This window comes from Callorhinus ursinus, unplaced genomic scaffold (genome assembly GCF_003265705.2).
Source record: "Callorhinus ursinus isolate GAN/ISIS: 27379988/994484 unplaced genomic scaffold, GSC_fseal_2.0 scaffold50, whole genome shotgun sequence".
In the NCBI taxonomy this organism is placed as follows: domain Eukaryota; kingdom Metazoa; phylum Chordata; class Mammalia; order Carnivora; family Otariidae; genus Callorhinus; species Callorhinus ursinus.
The window spans coordinates 8,596,966-8,613,545 of NW_027397112.1; the positions used below are offsets into that span (position 1 = coordinate 8,596,966).

At 41.9% G+C, this 16,580-nt stretch overlaps 1 protein-coding gene across 6 annotated transcripts in view; it reads right to left on the minus strand.

Annotated features, from left to right (window-relative positions):
- The window catches only part of MAP3K3 (mitogen-activated protein kinase kinase kinase 3), a 63,569-nt gene that overhangs the window by 30,819 nt on the left and 16,170 nt on the right, over positions 1-16,580 (minus strand). For all 6 annotated transcript variants that reach the window (XM_025890277.2, XM_025890276.2, XM_025890281.2 and 3 more), the window contains 2 exons: positions 7,873-7,913; positions 2,082-2,181 (listed from right to left, as the gene is read on the minus strand). In XM_025890277.2, coding sequence (XP_025746062.1) covers positions 2,082-2,181; positions 7,873-7,913 — 141 coding nt within the window. The remainder of the gene's footprint in view (positions 1-2,081; positions 2,182-7,872; positions 7,914-16,580) is intronic.

The following is a 16,580-nucleotide window of genomic DNA, read 5'->3' on the forward strand; positions in this document are numbered from 1 at the left end:
AAAAGAGTTTGAAGATGGATTTTGGGACATGTGGAATTCTTAATGGAAACAGAAACGAGTACTAAGTCATTCAGAAAAGTCTTTACTAACCGAGGAACACCTTCTTTAATGCTGATTAGCTAGCTTTCTCTGGCCTCGCTTTCTTATTCAGTGCCTGAAGCTTGAGCTGCAATTTTTAAAAGTTCTATGCATTTGACATTTGTATCTTTTGGGTTCTCATACTCTGTTGTGTTTTGTTTTGTTTTCTGAGAGAGGGAGAAAGAGAGAGAGAGAGTGAGCATGTGCCAGTCGGGGGGTGGGGAGAGAGAGGGAGAGCAAGAATCTTAAGCAGGCTCCACACCCAGCGTGGAGACTGACACAGGGCTTGATCTCACAACCCTGAGATCATGACCTGAGCCAAAATCAACAGTCAAACCCTTAACCCACTGAGCTACCCAGGCACCTCTTCATATCCTATATTTCAAATGTTTTAGTTTACATACTTTGAAATACTTACATCTGCATTACTTATTCACTGTAGAGTTAGTGGTTTATTTTCCAAATTTGCTGTATTTCTAAAATTTGTCCAAAACACAAAAGATCAGATGGTCTTATTTTTGTTAGCTATTTAGCAATATATCCAATTGTAGCTGTACATTTTGTGTAACGGGGACCAGGGAGTTTTTAGTCAACAAATCTCAGCTTCTACAGATTTCAGCCCCCAAACCATATAAGAAGTACTTTTTAATCCCCATTGAGCTGACGAGTTTTGTTGTTTTGTTTTGTTAAATATAGTTGACACATAATGTTACATTAGTTTCAAGCATAGAACACAGTGATTCAACAAGTCTATACATTACGCTGGGCTGACCACAAGTGTAGCCACCATCTGTTGCCATACAGTACCACTGACTATATTCCCTATGCTGTACCTTTAACTCCCATGATTTATTCATTCCATAACTAGAAGCTTGTATCTCCCACTTCCCTTCGCCCATTTTATCCATTCCCCACCCCCACCCCTCTGCTAACTATCTTTGTTCTCTGTATTTATGGGTCTGTTTCTGCTTTTTGTTTATTTATTCTTTTGTTTGTTTTAAATTCTACATATAACTGAAATCATATGGTATTTGTCTTTCTCTGTCTGACTTATTTCACTTAGCATAATACCCTCTAGGTCTATCTATGTTGTTGCAAATAACAAATCTTTTTTTATGGCTGAGTAATATTCCACTGTATACACCACATCTTCTTTATGCATTCATCTATTGATGGACCCTTGGGTTGCTTTATGGAGGAGATTCTTAACTCTTCAACCAATAAAACAAAACTATATAGTAAGGACCAGTTTCTCAAAAAGCCAGGATGTTGCTTGGCTTTCCTGTCTTGCCTTCTAACTCAATTTCCTCAAGATGCACTTTTTTATGCACCATCTCTTTCCTAGGCATCAATACACTGCCTCTCACATTAATGCAAGGCACCAGGCCAAGCAGACTACAGCCTCTTGTACCTTTCCTGGAGCTGGGAAAGCAGCCAAGTAACTGACATTCAAAAGAATTCCTTCCTGGGTGATATTCAAAGTATGAAAAAAAAAAAGGACTAAAGGGGGACAGAAGAAGAATTAAAGAAATCACTTGTGTAGGTGCTAACTTTGGAAATGAGCTACAGTTGGTAGTTAAACTGAGAGAAGAATCCAGCATTTATAACTGTCAATAAAAAAACTACCCACCAGTTTTCCACACCTTTCCAGCCCCTCCTAAACCTCTGCTTCTTGTTAAGGCTGTGCTGGAAAGAAAAAGATAAGCTACAAAACGTAAAAGAGACAATATAAGCCCTGACCCTGGTACCATAACTGATTCCACCATGGAGTATTAGAGCTACCAGCACTGAATGAGCAGGGGAATGGAAACAGCTATGTAATCTCCCATGTAGTAAAAACCACAAATCCCAGAATGATTGGAATTAAGAAAAGAGGCTCCAGAAAATGAAAACCTGCAGATGATATTGGAGGAACCAACTAAAAAATCCTCAGTGAAGCAGGAAGAAAAAGGTAGTCAGCTGTCACCCCTCCTTGTTCCCACACCATCCATCTAGTTTCTTACCTCATTGTTCATGTAATGTAGATCAAGAGGCTGCCCAAACACTGTTGTCACCTTGTGTTCCACATCTTCATATCTCACAGGCCGGCTGAACGCTATAATTCTGATAAGGAATAGGAAGCATGGTTAACTGTATATTTTAAAAGTCAGATTTGGAAAGTCAGGACTTCTGAGTGATATCTTCCTGTTCTTTTAAACATAGGATTCCCTTTTCTCCTTTGCATGGCCTGCCTTTCTCTGTTTCTTTTCTTCTCCTATCTACCTTATTTTTTTCACCCTTCTTCGGAGCATCACAAGCACTGCTCAATCCCAACCATTGTTCTATCACTTCAGCTTAGTCTGTCAATGACAGTTCAGTATCAAAGCAGGACACCTGGATTTAAAAACTAGGTTCCAAATACTCCTGTTAGGAAGAAAACCTGGAGACTGGAGCAGCATTCCTGAAAACATGGTCTTAACTCCTAAATGACTCAACTCCAGGACTTGAAAGGTTTTTTTTTTTTTTTAAGATTTTATTTATTTGACAGAGAGAGACACAGCAAGAGAGGGAACATAAGCAGGGGGAGTGGGAGAGGGAGAACCAGGCTTCCTGTGGAGCAGGGAGCCCGACACGAGGCTTGATCCCAGGACCCTGGGATCATGACCTGAGCTGAAGGCAGACGCTTAACGACTGAGCCACCCAGGTGCCCCTCCCCTTTTAAGATTTTTTATTTATTCATTTGTCAGAGAGAGAGAGAGAGCACAAGCAGAGGGAGAAGCAGGCTCCCTGCTGAGCAAGGAGCCCGATGAAGGACTCGATCCCAGGACCCCAGGATCATGACCTGAGCCAAAGGCAGACGCTTAACCGACTAAGCCACCCAGGCGTCCCTAGGACTTGAAAGGTCTTTTCCATTGCTGATGCCAGAGGAATCTCAATGCTAATTATCCTCAGAATTGAGATTTCCTACCTCAGAGTCAAAGGAATTCCCCCCTGAACTGGTTATATGCCTCAGTTTTCTTAACTAACGACGCATGTGATCGTATAAGTAATGTTGACATTGACACTGTTCTACAGAGACTCATTAGGTCAGTTCAAAGAATAATTTCTATAAATAGAGAGTAGAGTAAGAACCTGTTCAAAGAGGTATTAAAATGATTTGTCAATTAAACATCACAGCAAAATTTAAAAGTGGGGATAGACGAAATATATAAAATGAATGAAACACAGAAGAATGAAATATACAAAAAATTGGCAAAATGTTGATAATGTTGAAGCTGCATTACAAGTTCAGAAGGGTTCAGTATGATATTCTACTTTTGTATTTGAAATTTTCATAATAAAAAGTTTTAATGAGGGGTGCCTGGGTGGCTCAGTCGTTAAGTTCTGCCTTTGGCTCAGGTCATGATCCCAGGGTCCTGGGACTGAGCCCCGCATCGGGCTCCCTGCTCCTCAGGAAGCCTGCTTCTCCCTCTCCCACTCCCCCTGCTTGTGTTCCCTCTCTTGCTATGTCCCTGTCATTTAAATAAATAAAATCTTTAAAAAAAAAGTTTTAACGAATATATTAGGTTGAACTATATGGTACCGCTGGTAGTCAACAATTTTTGATATATAACAGTGGCAATTTCATATGGGTACAACCCAATACTCTAAAACTTATATCCTTAAGACAAAAATAAGCAAAGAGATAAATGAAACAAGAGTGTATCAGAAAGAAACTCATATATATTCTATATATATACAGAAGAAAGTATAGGATTAAAAAACAATGGAGTGGGGAAGGTCTTCCTAAGCATTACATAATACAGAAGACAAGAAGAAGACAGATTTGACAACAAAAATTTAAAGATTTATTTATTTATTTGAGAGAGAGAGAGAGAGAGAGAGCATGCACATGTGAGCAGGGGGAGGGGCAGAGGAAGAGGGAGAGAATCCTCAAGCAGACTCCCCACTGAGCACAGAGCCCCACACAGGACTCCATCCCAGGACTGAGCCACCCAGGTACCCCTGACAACAAAAATTTAAACTTTTTTTTTTTTTAAGATTTTGTTTATTTATTCGACAGAGAGAGACACAGCGAGAAGGGAACATAAGCAGGGGGAGTGGGAGAGGGAGAAGCAGGCTTCCCGCCAAGCAGGGAGCCTGATGCGGGACTCAATCACAGGACCCTGGGATCATGACCTGAGCTGAAGGCAGACGCTTAACAACTGAGCCACCAGGTGCCACCAAAAATTTAAACTTCTGATAGAAGAATGAGCCAACAACAAAGCTGAAAAACAAATACCAAACTCGGGGAAAAAAATCCTTGTCAAATCAATAAGAAAAAGACAAACAACCCAACAGAAACCTAGGCAAAGGATATGATGACACAATTCAAAGAATTATGAATGGTTAATAAACACATGAAGTTATGTTTAATGTGATGGGGGAAATGTATATCAAGACCAGCTTCATCTCTTGGCAGCCTAGACTGGATGAAATCTGATTAGTGCTTGGTAGAAGAGCAGCATGCAGACCTGGAGTCTCTACAGTTCTTGCCCTCCTTGATGCTGAGAAGTGTGTGGTTCTTTTACATCTTCTCTGCTCCCCCCAGAGTGGGAAGTGGTATAACCAGAGGAAGAAGCAATAAACCACAGGAGAGAGGATCTAAGCCACTGGATTTTAATGGAATCTGATAATTGCTTTAATGCTCTTCTGTGCCAGGCTGGCACAAGTAAGTGGGCAGCAAAAAAGATTCCATCATCTAGAACTGTGCTCTTCAATATGGCAGTCACTAGCCACACGTGGCTAGTTCAATTCAAATAAATTGAAATTACATTTTAAATTGGTCCCTCAGTCTTACTCAGCACACTGCAAGTGCTCACTAGCCACATGTGACCAGTGGCTACCATAGTGGACAACACAGGTATATAAGCAGAAAGTTCTTTTGGACACACTGATATCAACCATAGTCTATCCTATCCTTCACACAAAGCCTAACATCTCAGGAAGACAATTTCTCCATAACTTTTCCTTCATTCATCACCACCTTTCATTTTTGGAAATTATATTGCTGAATATATTAGTTTATATCCCACCTGGAAATCCATCCATATTGTAATCCTTATTCCCCTCAAATCGACTGTTTCAAGGAGTGATACTGTTAGATTCTACCTAGATATGGCTTATACAGATAAAAGGCGTTTCTGGAGTCTTTTAAGAGAATGGCTTCCCATTAATTCCTAATAGCTAATCATACCCCCTTCATCAGGACCCCAGCAACAGTCTTTATGAATAAAATACCAGAAGATCTTTTGGAAGTCCCTAGTACACTGCTAGAAAAGGATCAGACTCAGATAAATTCTCCTGCATTTGGTCTGGCAATGAGGCATTCAAAATCTCCAAAAGCAGCCCCAAACTCAAGATCAGAAACCAGGACTTTCAGGTTTGGTAAGATCTAAGCTGCTGCCATCACACTAAAAAACAGGCATTTTTAGTCCGTGCTTCAAAGAGGGACCTAACACCTGTGACAAACACCCCCACCATTGTCCAGACAGGAAGATTTTCAAAGGGAAGGAGTTCGAATCTATAGTCCTCCTCTTCTGCCCTCCTGGGGCTAAAAGGGAAAAGCGTTAGGAACCTGATTCCTACCCTTCCAAAGTAAAGAGAAACAGAATGGATACCTGGCATAGATGAATGGAAAAAGTCACTATTTCTTTCCTCTTTTCTGTACATTCTAATTCTGTAAGGGCCTACAACATTTAGATAGATACTATCCATATTCCCTGCAAAAAGTAAAGAAAGCCCACAATAATATTCTCTACAAAATCCTAAGACTTGAAACACATGAAACCAGAGCTGTCTGGTACAGAGCAGCTTGAACTTGGCTTCTCTGCACCAACTTTATGAAGTCCCCAATTCCACACATAGTACACAAACAGTGAAATGCCATGGCTCCTGAAAACAGCTCCTTAAAAAGAGAATGCAGTTTTCAAAATCTTGATACCAACACTCTGCTGCTCAGGGCTTCGAAAGGCCATTCCTACCTGACCACCTTAAATATTTGTGGTTTTGATCTGGCAGCTTCTCTGAAACTAAACGCACACACTTTCTCAGTGTAAGTCCGCTCACTGTAACTGCATACCACTTTGGGAACAGGAATTCAGGAAAGCGTAACTGCATAATTAGGCTCCAACACAACTGAGCTTTTGATTTTGCATCTACTTCTGAAAACTCTCTGCTACTCTGAGTTTGGCAACCCCTCCAAAACCCAGTCATACCAGAAGTGTGAAAAGCAGCAACAATGAAGTGACAATTTAACTTCCCTGCTACTGGCAGGACACAGGATGAGCAGCTGGGACAGAGCTCAGAAGACTTCTCTCCCTCTAGGCCTGAAAGAGCCCTAGAATCCACATGGCAGCAACAGGACTAAGGCTCTGCAGATCATAGTGTTTCCACCTGGCAACCTCTGCCAACCTTGCAGGCCTGGGAATGGATCTTTTTAAGGGAGAATAGTAGCCATATATCCGGACCTGTGCTAACAATGTCTGGAGGCACTAAGGTCCTCTGGTGGGACTTATATGATAGGAGAAGCTGATTCTCATGGGTATGCTCTTCACATTTCCAAATGCTCAAAGCAAAGGAAAAAGGAGGCTATCAATGGGAGAGAACAGCATAGCAGGAAGCTGATACTGAAAAGCACACTTGGGCACATATATGCCACATGCATGCACACACAGGGTTCTAATTATCCCATGACCAGAGTTCTGTATGCTTTTTAAAAGCTTTTCCTTGGGACGCCTGGGTGGCACAGTCGGTTGAACGTCTGACTCTTGGTTTTGGCTCAGGTCATGATCTCGGGGTCCTGGGATCAAGCCCTGCATCAGGCTCTGCACTTGGCATGAAGTCTGCTTAGGATTCTCTCTCCCCCTCTCCCTCTGCCCTGCCCACTTGTGCTGTCTCTCTCTAAAATAAATAAATAAAATCTTAAAAAAAAAAAAAAGTTTTCCTCAAGGGGTGCCCTGGCTGGCTCAGTTGTTGGAGCATGCAACTCTTTTTGATTTTGGGGTTATGAGTTCGAGCCTCATGTTGGGTATAGAGATTACTTAAAAATAAAATCTTTAAAAAAATAAGTTTTTCTTAAATAATTTGAGAAATTAAGTGGAGTCTTATTTTTCTCCACTGAGAACTTCTACCTTGACTTCCTACAAAAAACGAAAATACTAACACTGGAGAAAGGACAGAAGGGTTTCGTAACATTACTTTCACTTCCTTAACAAGTAAGATACTCAATATAGACTGAAAAACTCCCTCTTTCTATATCCTCAAATGATCTGAAATCTTTCACAACTGACAGACTTGATACAGCTTCCCAACCCAGACACATTAAAAAGAAACTTCCAATTCACTACCTGGCCCTGATGTGGACAAAGCCAGGGCCACTCTACTGGGCTAGGAATAGACCACATCACAGGAGAATCCCAATCTCCTTCTGATTCATGGCACAGCGTCAGTGTGTTTGGAAGCCCTAACTCTGAGTACAGCTGGAGTTCTGACTTCCTCCCTCCCCTAGCAAAATGGTGGACCCCACAGGAATAGAATAAGAGCAGAAGAGCAAAACATCAGCAGTTGAAATGGCTTCCAATTCTAAGACTAGAAATAAAATTCAATTGGTAAGCCAAACCAAAGATGAAAATTACCTTTTTGTACCCAATCAACCCCATCACTCAGCCAGTGACCCCACAGGGATCACTCCAGGGAAACAGCTTTCATAAGCTCAATGCTTTCTGAGAACTTCAGCACACATGAACACAATCACTGATCAGAGGGCAGACTTACCGCCTCTCCCCGTTGTGCTCAAACTTGATTCTGACGTCACTCTGCCAAAGGAATGATAGACAGGTTAGCAAGTTCTCTGGCATGTGTTATCCTGCTGTTCCCAGGGAAGCCTCAGGGAGCCCATTAGCAACGTTAGGCAAACATCCCCGATGGCTCCTGTTCCAGCTTCTCGCCTCATATGCATTCCTTTCCAATGAGTCGGGAGCCTTCCAGTTCTAACCTCAGGAGCAACAAAGATCCCCAAGTGGCTGCCCCAGCTCAGCTGCTATGCTCTAACAGGTCATTTCTAAGTTCTACACTCTACTTCCATAACTGGCTCTGGAGTTTCTCTCACCATATCACCTTCCGCCCAGGATACCTTTCCTTCTTGGCTGATGTGACTGAACAAAAAGAGGAATCTCGGGATGGATACTTCCTAGCTATGGGTCCACAAGCAAGTTACTTGTCCTCTTTGAATCTTGGTTTTTCCATGTATACAGTACACCTACCTAATTTGCAGAGCTGCTATGAGAACTAAACAACATAATGTAAGTAAAACACCTGATACATAGTAGACATGCTGTAAATGGTTGCTGCTGCTACAAATTTTCATGTCCCTTTCAAGACCACTCCCAGTGGGGTAAAGTGGAACCCTGGGCAAGTTACTTTAGAACTGTTCCCAGATTTGTCCTAAATGACCATCATGGGTAACCTATAAACTGCAGGAGGACATGAATGACGTCTATCTTGTTTCTGTATCATCAGTAACAAGCAAGGGGAATGGTATATATCTGTGCTTACTATTTATTCAAATGGATTAACTGGGTAAAGAACAGAATTGTGTAGAGTGTAAATATCAGAAACAGGAGGAAGTAGAAGCATCAGAATGTTTAGAAACAAATCAAGGAGGAAGAGATATTGTAAAGAGCAAACAAATGACTCAAGGGAGTTTAAAATGGCAGGAAAAGGGAAGAGATATTATAGAAGAAAAGGACAGGTATAGAGAAAAAAGAAAAGTAAGACTGTCAGGAAACCAACAAATAATAGAGATGGAGGAGAGAAAGAGTGCATAGTCATTGATGAAAAGTATACTGAGAAAGAGAAATGAACAGACTGTGGCTTGGAAGAAAGAAGATTCCAGAGTATCTTTAGATGAGAAACACAGAACAGAGAGAGAAGATGACAGAAACAGGACAGAATGTCAAAGGTAGGATGGGTACATGAAGGACTTCCTTTTCCCAAGAGATTAGAAGGCTAGAATTCTCTTCCAGTCCACTGAACTGGACGGGTGGTTCTAATTTACACTCTAAAAATGATGGAGGACCTCAAAGAGCTTTTGTTTATATAGATTATTATCTACTGATATTTGCTATATTAGAAATTAAAACAGAAAATTTAAATTTATTTTATTCACTTTAAAACAGTTAAAATATCACATGTTAACATAAACACACTGTTATAAAAATAACTATATTTTTTAGAGTTTAGTGAGAGTACACAAATCTCTTTAATGCATGGCTTAATAGGAGACAGCTGGGTTCTCATGTCAGCTTCTGGTTTTAATCTGTTGTGATAACATATATCATGTAGCCTCTGGAAAACTCAACTGTACATTCTTAAGAGAATGAGGGTGAAAAGGGCAAGTAACATTTTAGTATTAATAAGAAAATAGTTTTGACCTCATAGACCCCCTGAAAAGTTCCTGGGAACTTCCTAGGGATCCCTAGACTACAGCTTGAGAATCACTGAATCAAAATATAAGAATGTGCTCCTCTACCCCATTATTTTAAAGACAAGGTGGAGTTGGGGGTCAAAGAGCTTCATGTCCCTGACAGGTTCACACACTAAACAGTGGACAGCAAAGTTCCCCTGACCTGCAATGTGACAACTATTCAAAACACAGCCCTGATCTTGCCCTCTCATCATCCTTTAATGTAACATACGGACCACTTTATCCATTAATAGTATATGAAAATAGCTAATATTTATTGAACATTTACTGTGTACTAAGCCTTGTTCTAAGCATGTTACATGTATCAATTAAACAAATCCTCACAACAGATGCTATTGTTGTCCCTATTTTACAGGAGAAATTGAGTTACAATGAAGTTAGATAAGTTCCCTCAAGGTCACCATGCTTTAAAGAGCAAGCCAGGATTCAAACCCTGGAAGCCCAGCTCTTAACCACCCATGCTATGCTACAACTTAAGTGTCTCACAGGCAAAGGAGGTTTATTTTATTCTCAGATGCAGGCTTCAGTGGGAGAAACTATCAAAGGATCTTTTGTGATCTTACTTTTTGGAACTCATGGAGGAGATGGAGGAATAATGGAGTCAGAACCAGGAGACTGAGGTACCAGTCATGTAGTAAGGTATAGGGCCTGGGGAACCAGTAGTGGAGGCTTTGGCTGAGGTTGTGAGTAGATAGGGATGGAGGAGGTAGAATGGGAAGGCAGTGTGCTCCCTCTGGTCTGCACTTGCACATGCATGCTATCGTGCATGTGTGGGCATATTTGTGCATGCGTGCATGCACGAGCAGAAAGGTGGGACAGTGCTGCAGAGAAAGTTATCGTGTGGATTTAAGGTTTATGCAAGTGACAGCAGCTTTCTGTCTTCTTTTTCTCCTTCCCTGAAATGCTGAGCAGTTAGCATGGCAAGGGCCCTCCACAGCACAGTGCCTACGACAGGCTGCTGTGCACCAACATGCCACCTCCAGCTTCCTACATGCTCTAGTCCCACAGCCAGCTCTGGAGTTATGTAAGCGCTCACGAGTCTGCAGCCCTGTCTGTCCCTGCAGGTGGCTTACCACAGCCTTTCACCTCCGGCTCTGCACAGCCCAGCACACCTTGGTGTAGCTCTCATTATTCCTATTTTTTAGTAATAGATTCTATTTTTAGAACAGTTTTTGATTTTCAGAAAAATTGAGGAGATACAGCCCACATCTTCTTCCCACCAGTTTCTTCTATTATTAACATCACACATTAGTATGGTACATTTGTTTTTGTTACAACTTATTAACCAATATTGATGTATTAACTAAAGTCCATTCAGAGTCCCTTAGAGTTTATTTCTGTTGATTTAAAAAAAAAAATTGTAGGGGGTGCCTGGGTGGCTCAGTCAGTCGAGCTTCCGACTCTTGATTTTGGCTCAGGTCATGATCTCAAGATCGTGAAATTGAGCCCCAGGTCAGGCTCTGTGCTCAGTGCAGTTTGCTTGAGATTTTCTCTCTCTCCCTGACTCTGCCCCTCCCCCTGCTCGTACTTTCTCTCCTTCAAAATAAATAAATAAATAAATAAATCTTAAAAAATAAATAAAAAATTTGTATCCCTCTGTTGATTTTTATCTAACTTTTTATAGCAATAAAAAAACATATAGCAATAGCTCTTGAACTGGGACACTATACTTTGATGCACTTAAAAAGGAATCCCCTCTGTCCTTTTGTGGGACTGAAGGAACTAAATTTATTTCATCATGGCCATAATTCAAGCACTATTCAATGTGAATTCAGTTAGAAGGGGAATTAAACTTTTGCCTTAAACCATAAATCACTCCTACTCAAGACTAACCAAGCCTGTAATTAGTAAGCAGTGTAAACAAAGATGCCCAGCGCTCTGAATCCCTTCTCTGATGTGGTGACAGCCTTTCCAGAGCAGGATGCCTGCATGTACCACACAGTGGGCCCACATCTGCCAAGTTCCTAAATCTGAGCTCCCCCTGTCAGGCTGACCAGAATAAGCCATGGATAAGGAAAGTTCAGGAAACATCATTTTATTCAATTCCTCCTGCCAACCATTCTCCTTGCCTCTCTGAGACATTTCACACTGGTGGCCAAGTCCTCTTCTATGAGGTTCTCTCCTCCCTTGCCTTCTGTGACTCTTCCCAGCCCAGACAACCTGCCACCACTCTAACCACTTCTGCTTCTTTGCTGGTTCCTCTTCCTCAGGCCTTCTCCCACCCCTCCCCCAACATGTGACTATTCCTTGATGTTTGGACTTTTGGCCTCTGGATTTCTCCCCTTTCCTCACATCTTCTCTTCAGTAGGAATAAAAAAATAGGCAACTTATAAATAGAAAATACCCAAATCTCTGACCAGCCCCAATCTTTCAAGCAAAACTTCCTTGGTCTGCCATGTAACTAAGGCAGGTAAGTTCTTATTAAGAATGTAGCACTAAAGTCAAACCATCTGGCTTCAAATCCTGGCTCTACAACCTCCTAGCTATATGATCTTGAATTTGACTAACCTATCTGTGACTCAGTTTCCTCATCTGTAAAGTGTAAATAGTAAAAGTATTTATCTCATGGAGTTATCAAAAGAATTAAATGAAATAATTAGGTAAAGATAGGAGAACAGTGCCTGGCATATAGTAAGTGCTCAATAACTGTTAACACAGGTCCATTAGCCTTTAGCCAAAACCTGTGGGGCCAAAACTGTTTCAGAGTGCACTTTTTAGACTTAGAGAGGCAGTATACATGTCCATATATGATGCAATGCCTCCCCCCAGGGGAGGGTGTCTGGGCCAGCACTTCCACAGCAGAGGCAGAATACGAACAGGTATTCCTCAGGCATCTCTGCATTGCTTAGCCTCTCCTGAAGTTAGTTTAGGGCTTTATGACTAGTTCTGACCAAGAGCTGGGAACATCACTGAGTGCTATACTCTCTTCCCTGGCAGCCACATGTCCCAGGTCAGTGTGGCCGCCCTCAACCAGGGTCCTGACTGTGGGGAGCACTGTCTTCCTCTTGCCCATACTGGGCATAGCGTTAAGTCACTGAAGATTTAGGGTTTTTCTGTTAACACAGTACAAGCTAGTTCTTGTAGTGAAAAGTATGAATGTTCACAATAAGTGGAATAAATAAAGACTATAAATAGCCTTGTATCCATTCAAGCCAGGTTTTGCTGCCAAATGAGTTTGCCACAAATTTACCAAAAAAAAAAAAAAAAAAAAAAAAAAGGCCTTTCAGTTTCCAGTACTCTTTGGATTTCAGAACTGCAGATAAGGGACTGTGGACCTGCAAAAATCACACACACACATAATCTGAGTTTTTTTTTTTTTCACTATGATCTCAAACTCAACCTGGCTCCATGTATGTCTGTACCAGCCAACCTCCTAAACTGGTCCCCTTCTCAGCACTGCCATTTCTCACATTGGTACCACTGCTCCCTTGGCTGCAGACTCAAACCTCTGAGTTCTGCTTGATTCTTTCCTTCCTCCCCCCTCCAATTCTCCCTTCAAAGGCCTCTGATATAGCACCCCACCTCTCATTCTCTCTGTCCTTTCTCTCACTGAGCCCCTTTCCCCTCACCCCTGGATTCCTAAGGGAGCCTCTGTACTTCTCAGATCCCTCTTTCAACACATTCTACATTCTTCTATAGTTTTGATCATCTTAACCACAGCTTTCACCATGCCCCTTCCTTGTTCAAAAAGTAATCAGTGATACCCCTGACCTGTGGAATAAAGTCTAAATTCTCAGCTGTCATTCAAAGCCCACTGGAATTTATGCTCACTCAGTTTACCTAGCCATCTCACACTGTTCTCAGCAGGAATGCTCTCTCCAGCCCAATCATCCTGAAATAGGCCATGTTCATTCTTTCCCCTAGGCCTTTAACCATTCAGTTACCTGACCTGGAGTGCCACCCTTCCTCCTTGCCACCTAACTCCTTAACAGTTCAAGTGCTACCTCCTCCAGAAATGAGTCTGTAACTCCTTCGGCTCAAGTTCACCTTTCACTTTCCTGGTGTCCTATAGCACTCACTATCTGTACCATATATTTAGGCATAGTTGCATCCTACCTCAGTTTTCTTTTTTTATTATTCATTTATTTTAGGGAGAGAGAGAGAGAGAGAGAGAGCGCACAGGGTGGGGGAGCAGAGGAAGAGAGAATCTAAGCAGACTCCCACTGAGCACAGAGCCTGATGCAGGGCTCGATCTCACGACCCTGAGACCACAAGCCCAGCTGAAACAAAGAGTTGGATGCTTAACCAACTGTGCCATCCAGGCGCCCCACCTCAGTTTCATTTTTTCATATATTTCTCATTTCCCAGTAAGACTGATTCTCAGGGTACAGGGAACATATTTCTTTGTACGTCTAAGACACTGGACTATATAGGCACATATTGAACTGAAGGAGAGATGCCATCCTTGCTAAGAAAAAAAGTTCCAGTACAAAAATTCAGGTCTAGACAAGTTCAAGTCCACAGCCCATCCAGTAACAGTGAGGACAATGCCCAGGGGTACAGATCTGGGACCTTAGCAGGGGTGCAGGAGTAACTAACAAGGATACCAAACTTTTTTTTAAGATTTTATTTATTTATTTATTTGTCGGAGAGAGAGAGAGAGCACAAGCAGGGGGAGCAGCAGGCAGAGGGAGAAGCAGGCTCCCCGCCAAGCACGGAGCCCGACTCGGGACTCAATCCCAGGACCCTGGGATCATGACTTGAGCTGCAGGCAGGCTCCCAACCAACTGAGCCACCTAGGCGTCCCAATGATACCAAACTTAAGTAGAAATAACCTTTTCAAAGTCTAACCTCAACAAGTGAACATGCAACCCAAGAGAGCTCCCAGGAATCCCCACAAAAATCAGAGTTTATTAAACAAAGGTTTGTGAACTAATTTGACTTGACAAAGGCCTCAGCTAGCCATTGTTCTGAGTGCCCTCTCTGATTCTATAGACCTCCTTTTCCCTGTACTTGCTAGGTATCTTTGATGGCTCCCCCATCTTTGGCACTGGAGTCCTTATTTTGCCAGATAGTCAATAAATGAGAAGAAAAAAAAAGGACAACGAAAATAATTTTGTGTGACTCTGTAAAGTCCTAAGAGATCAACGGAAGAGATGATTATAGAGCAAGCTTTTCTGCCCTAGTTCTTTCTATATTCTCAGTCCTTTCATTTTATCTGGCATGCAGGAGCATTTCAGTAAGTGTCTAAATGAATCAATGATTAAATGGTATTTGCTTATCTATGGCTGCCTAATAAACCACCACTGTACACACACACACAAATAAATGTAAATATATATATGTATATAATATATAAGTAAAGCAACTGTCTTATAAAATAAAATATCAGACTTATATATTGCTTTATGTTTTATTTTCAAAACTAGCCAGACTATCTTATCAACAACCCTTGAAAGAGAAAGGAAGTCCTGAAGAGCCAGGTCTATCACAGTAAAAGCAAAAGACAGTCTGCTCAATCGCTGACCTTCCTGGAGGAACAGCCCCTAGAATTCTCCTTCAGAACTGATAGCCAAGAGCTCTGCCCTGTTAGTGCCTGCAATGAGGAAAGCAACTTTTCCATTCTGAAGCACCCACTAGTGAACATCTGCAAGGTCAGACCCAGCAGACGCTGGGTTCTGTTCAAGCCTTACCAGTTTGATAAGATTTGAGAGAAACAGGAATTAAAGATTCTATTTTGGGCGCCTGGGTGGCTCAGACGGTTAAGCATCTGCCTTCGGCTTAGGCCATGATCCCCGGGTCCTGGGATCGAGTCCTGGGTTGGCTTCCCTGCTCAGCAGAGAGTCTGCTTCTCTCTCTCCCCTCTGCCTCTCCCCCTATTCATGCTCTCTCTCTCTCTCTCAAATAAATAAATAAAATCTTTAAAAAAAATAAAGATTCTATTTCTTTCCCCACTGGGATTTTTAGAAATTAGGCTAGCTTTAGAAGTTTGCAAAGGACTTTCTGATAAACAGGAATAACAATCCACTAAGGGTAGAAAACCTTGACCCTTTCAGTTCCATGACAGTGTACACAGTTCTGATTAGAAGCTTTCGTTAGACCTCATACCACAATGCCAGAACAGAAGTGATGTAATCACTACCACTTTACATCTGACATTTGTTTCACAATGTACAAAATGCTCTACATTCTATGATCTTACAACACCTTTAAGAGGTAGACACAGTGGGTATTATTATGTCTGTATTTCAGATGGAAAAACTGAGGTTTAGAACACAGTTAAATTACTGTGATCAGGAGTCAGAAGATGTGGGTTTGCTTCCCGGCTCTACTCAATACCTTTGCGTAAGCACTTTGCAAACTTTAAAGTATTATACGTGTACTTACGGCTGTTATTATTGTTAACTGTTATTGTTGAAAGTACTCTGTACACTGTAAAATCCTAGGTTGACAGATTAGTAATAATGACTTCCAGGCCAGTGCTCTTTTCACTATACTAAGCTGTCAACTTCACAGAGAAATTGCACCTGCTGATAAAGCACTGTGAGTTGATGACCAGTTGCTCATCGTGGCCTGCAAAACTGTCCACGTGCCCCAGCCACACCTGGGATGGGCCACACATCTAAGAATGTTCAGCAGGCTCTAACCAGGCTGTAAGGCTTCCAGGGATCTAATGTACAGGAGGAAGAAGAGAGCACAGATCCTGCCTCCTAGCAAACAGTTCATAGCGAAGCTCATTGCCCATGTACTTCCATAGCTGCTCAGAATGCTTAGTTGTTGCCCAATGCATTCTTTTTCAATTAGTTACCTAGCTTGTTCACTCAAGGAAGAGGATGTCTGAAGTCCTATCAAGCAGAGATACTAAGTTAGGTTTTTCCAGTTCTTCCAGGCCTCAGCCCCCCCAACATTTCCGTCAATGAACCCACAGCTCTTCTGCCTTTCCTTTGTTGTGTCCAGCTTGAGCCCCATGAGGTGATGCCAATCTCAGCTCTGCCTTGTAGCCAATACGGCCCTTCTCACGCTGAAGTAAGCACTCTTTGCCTCTGTCGGCACCATT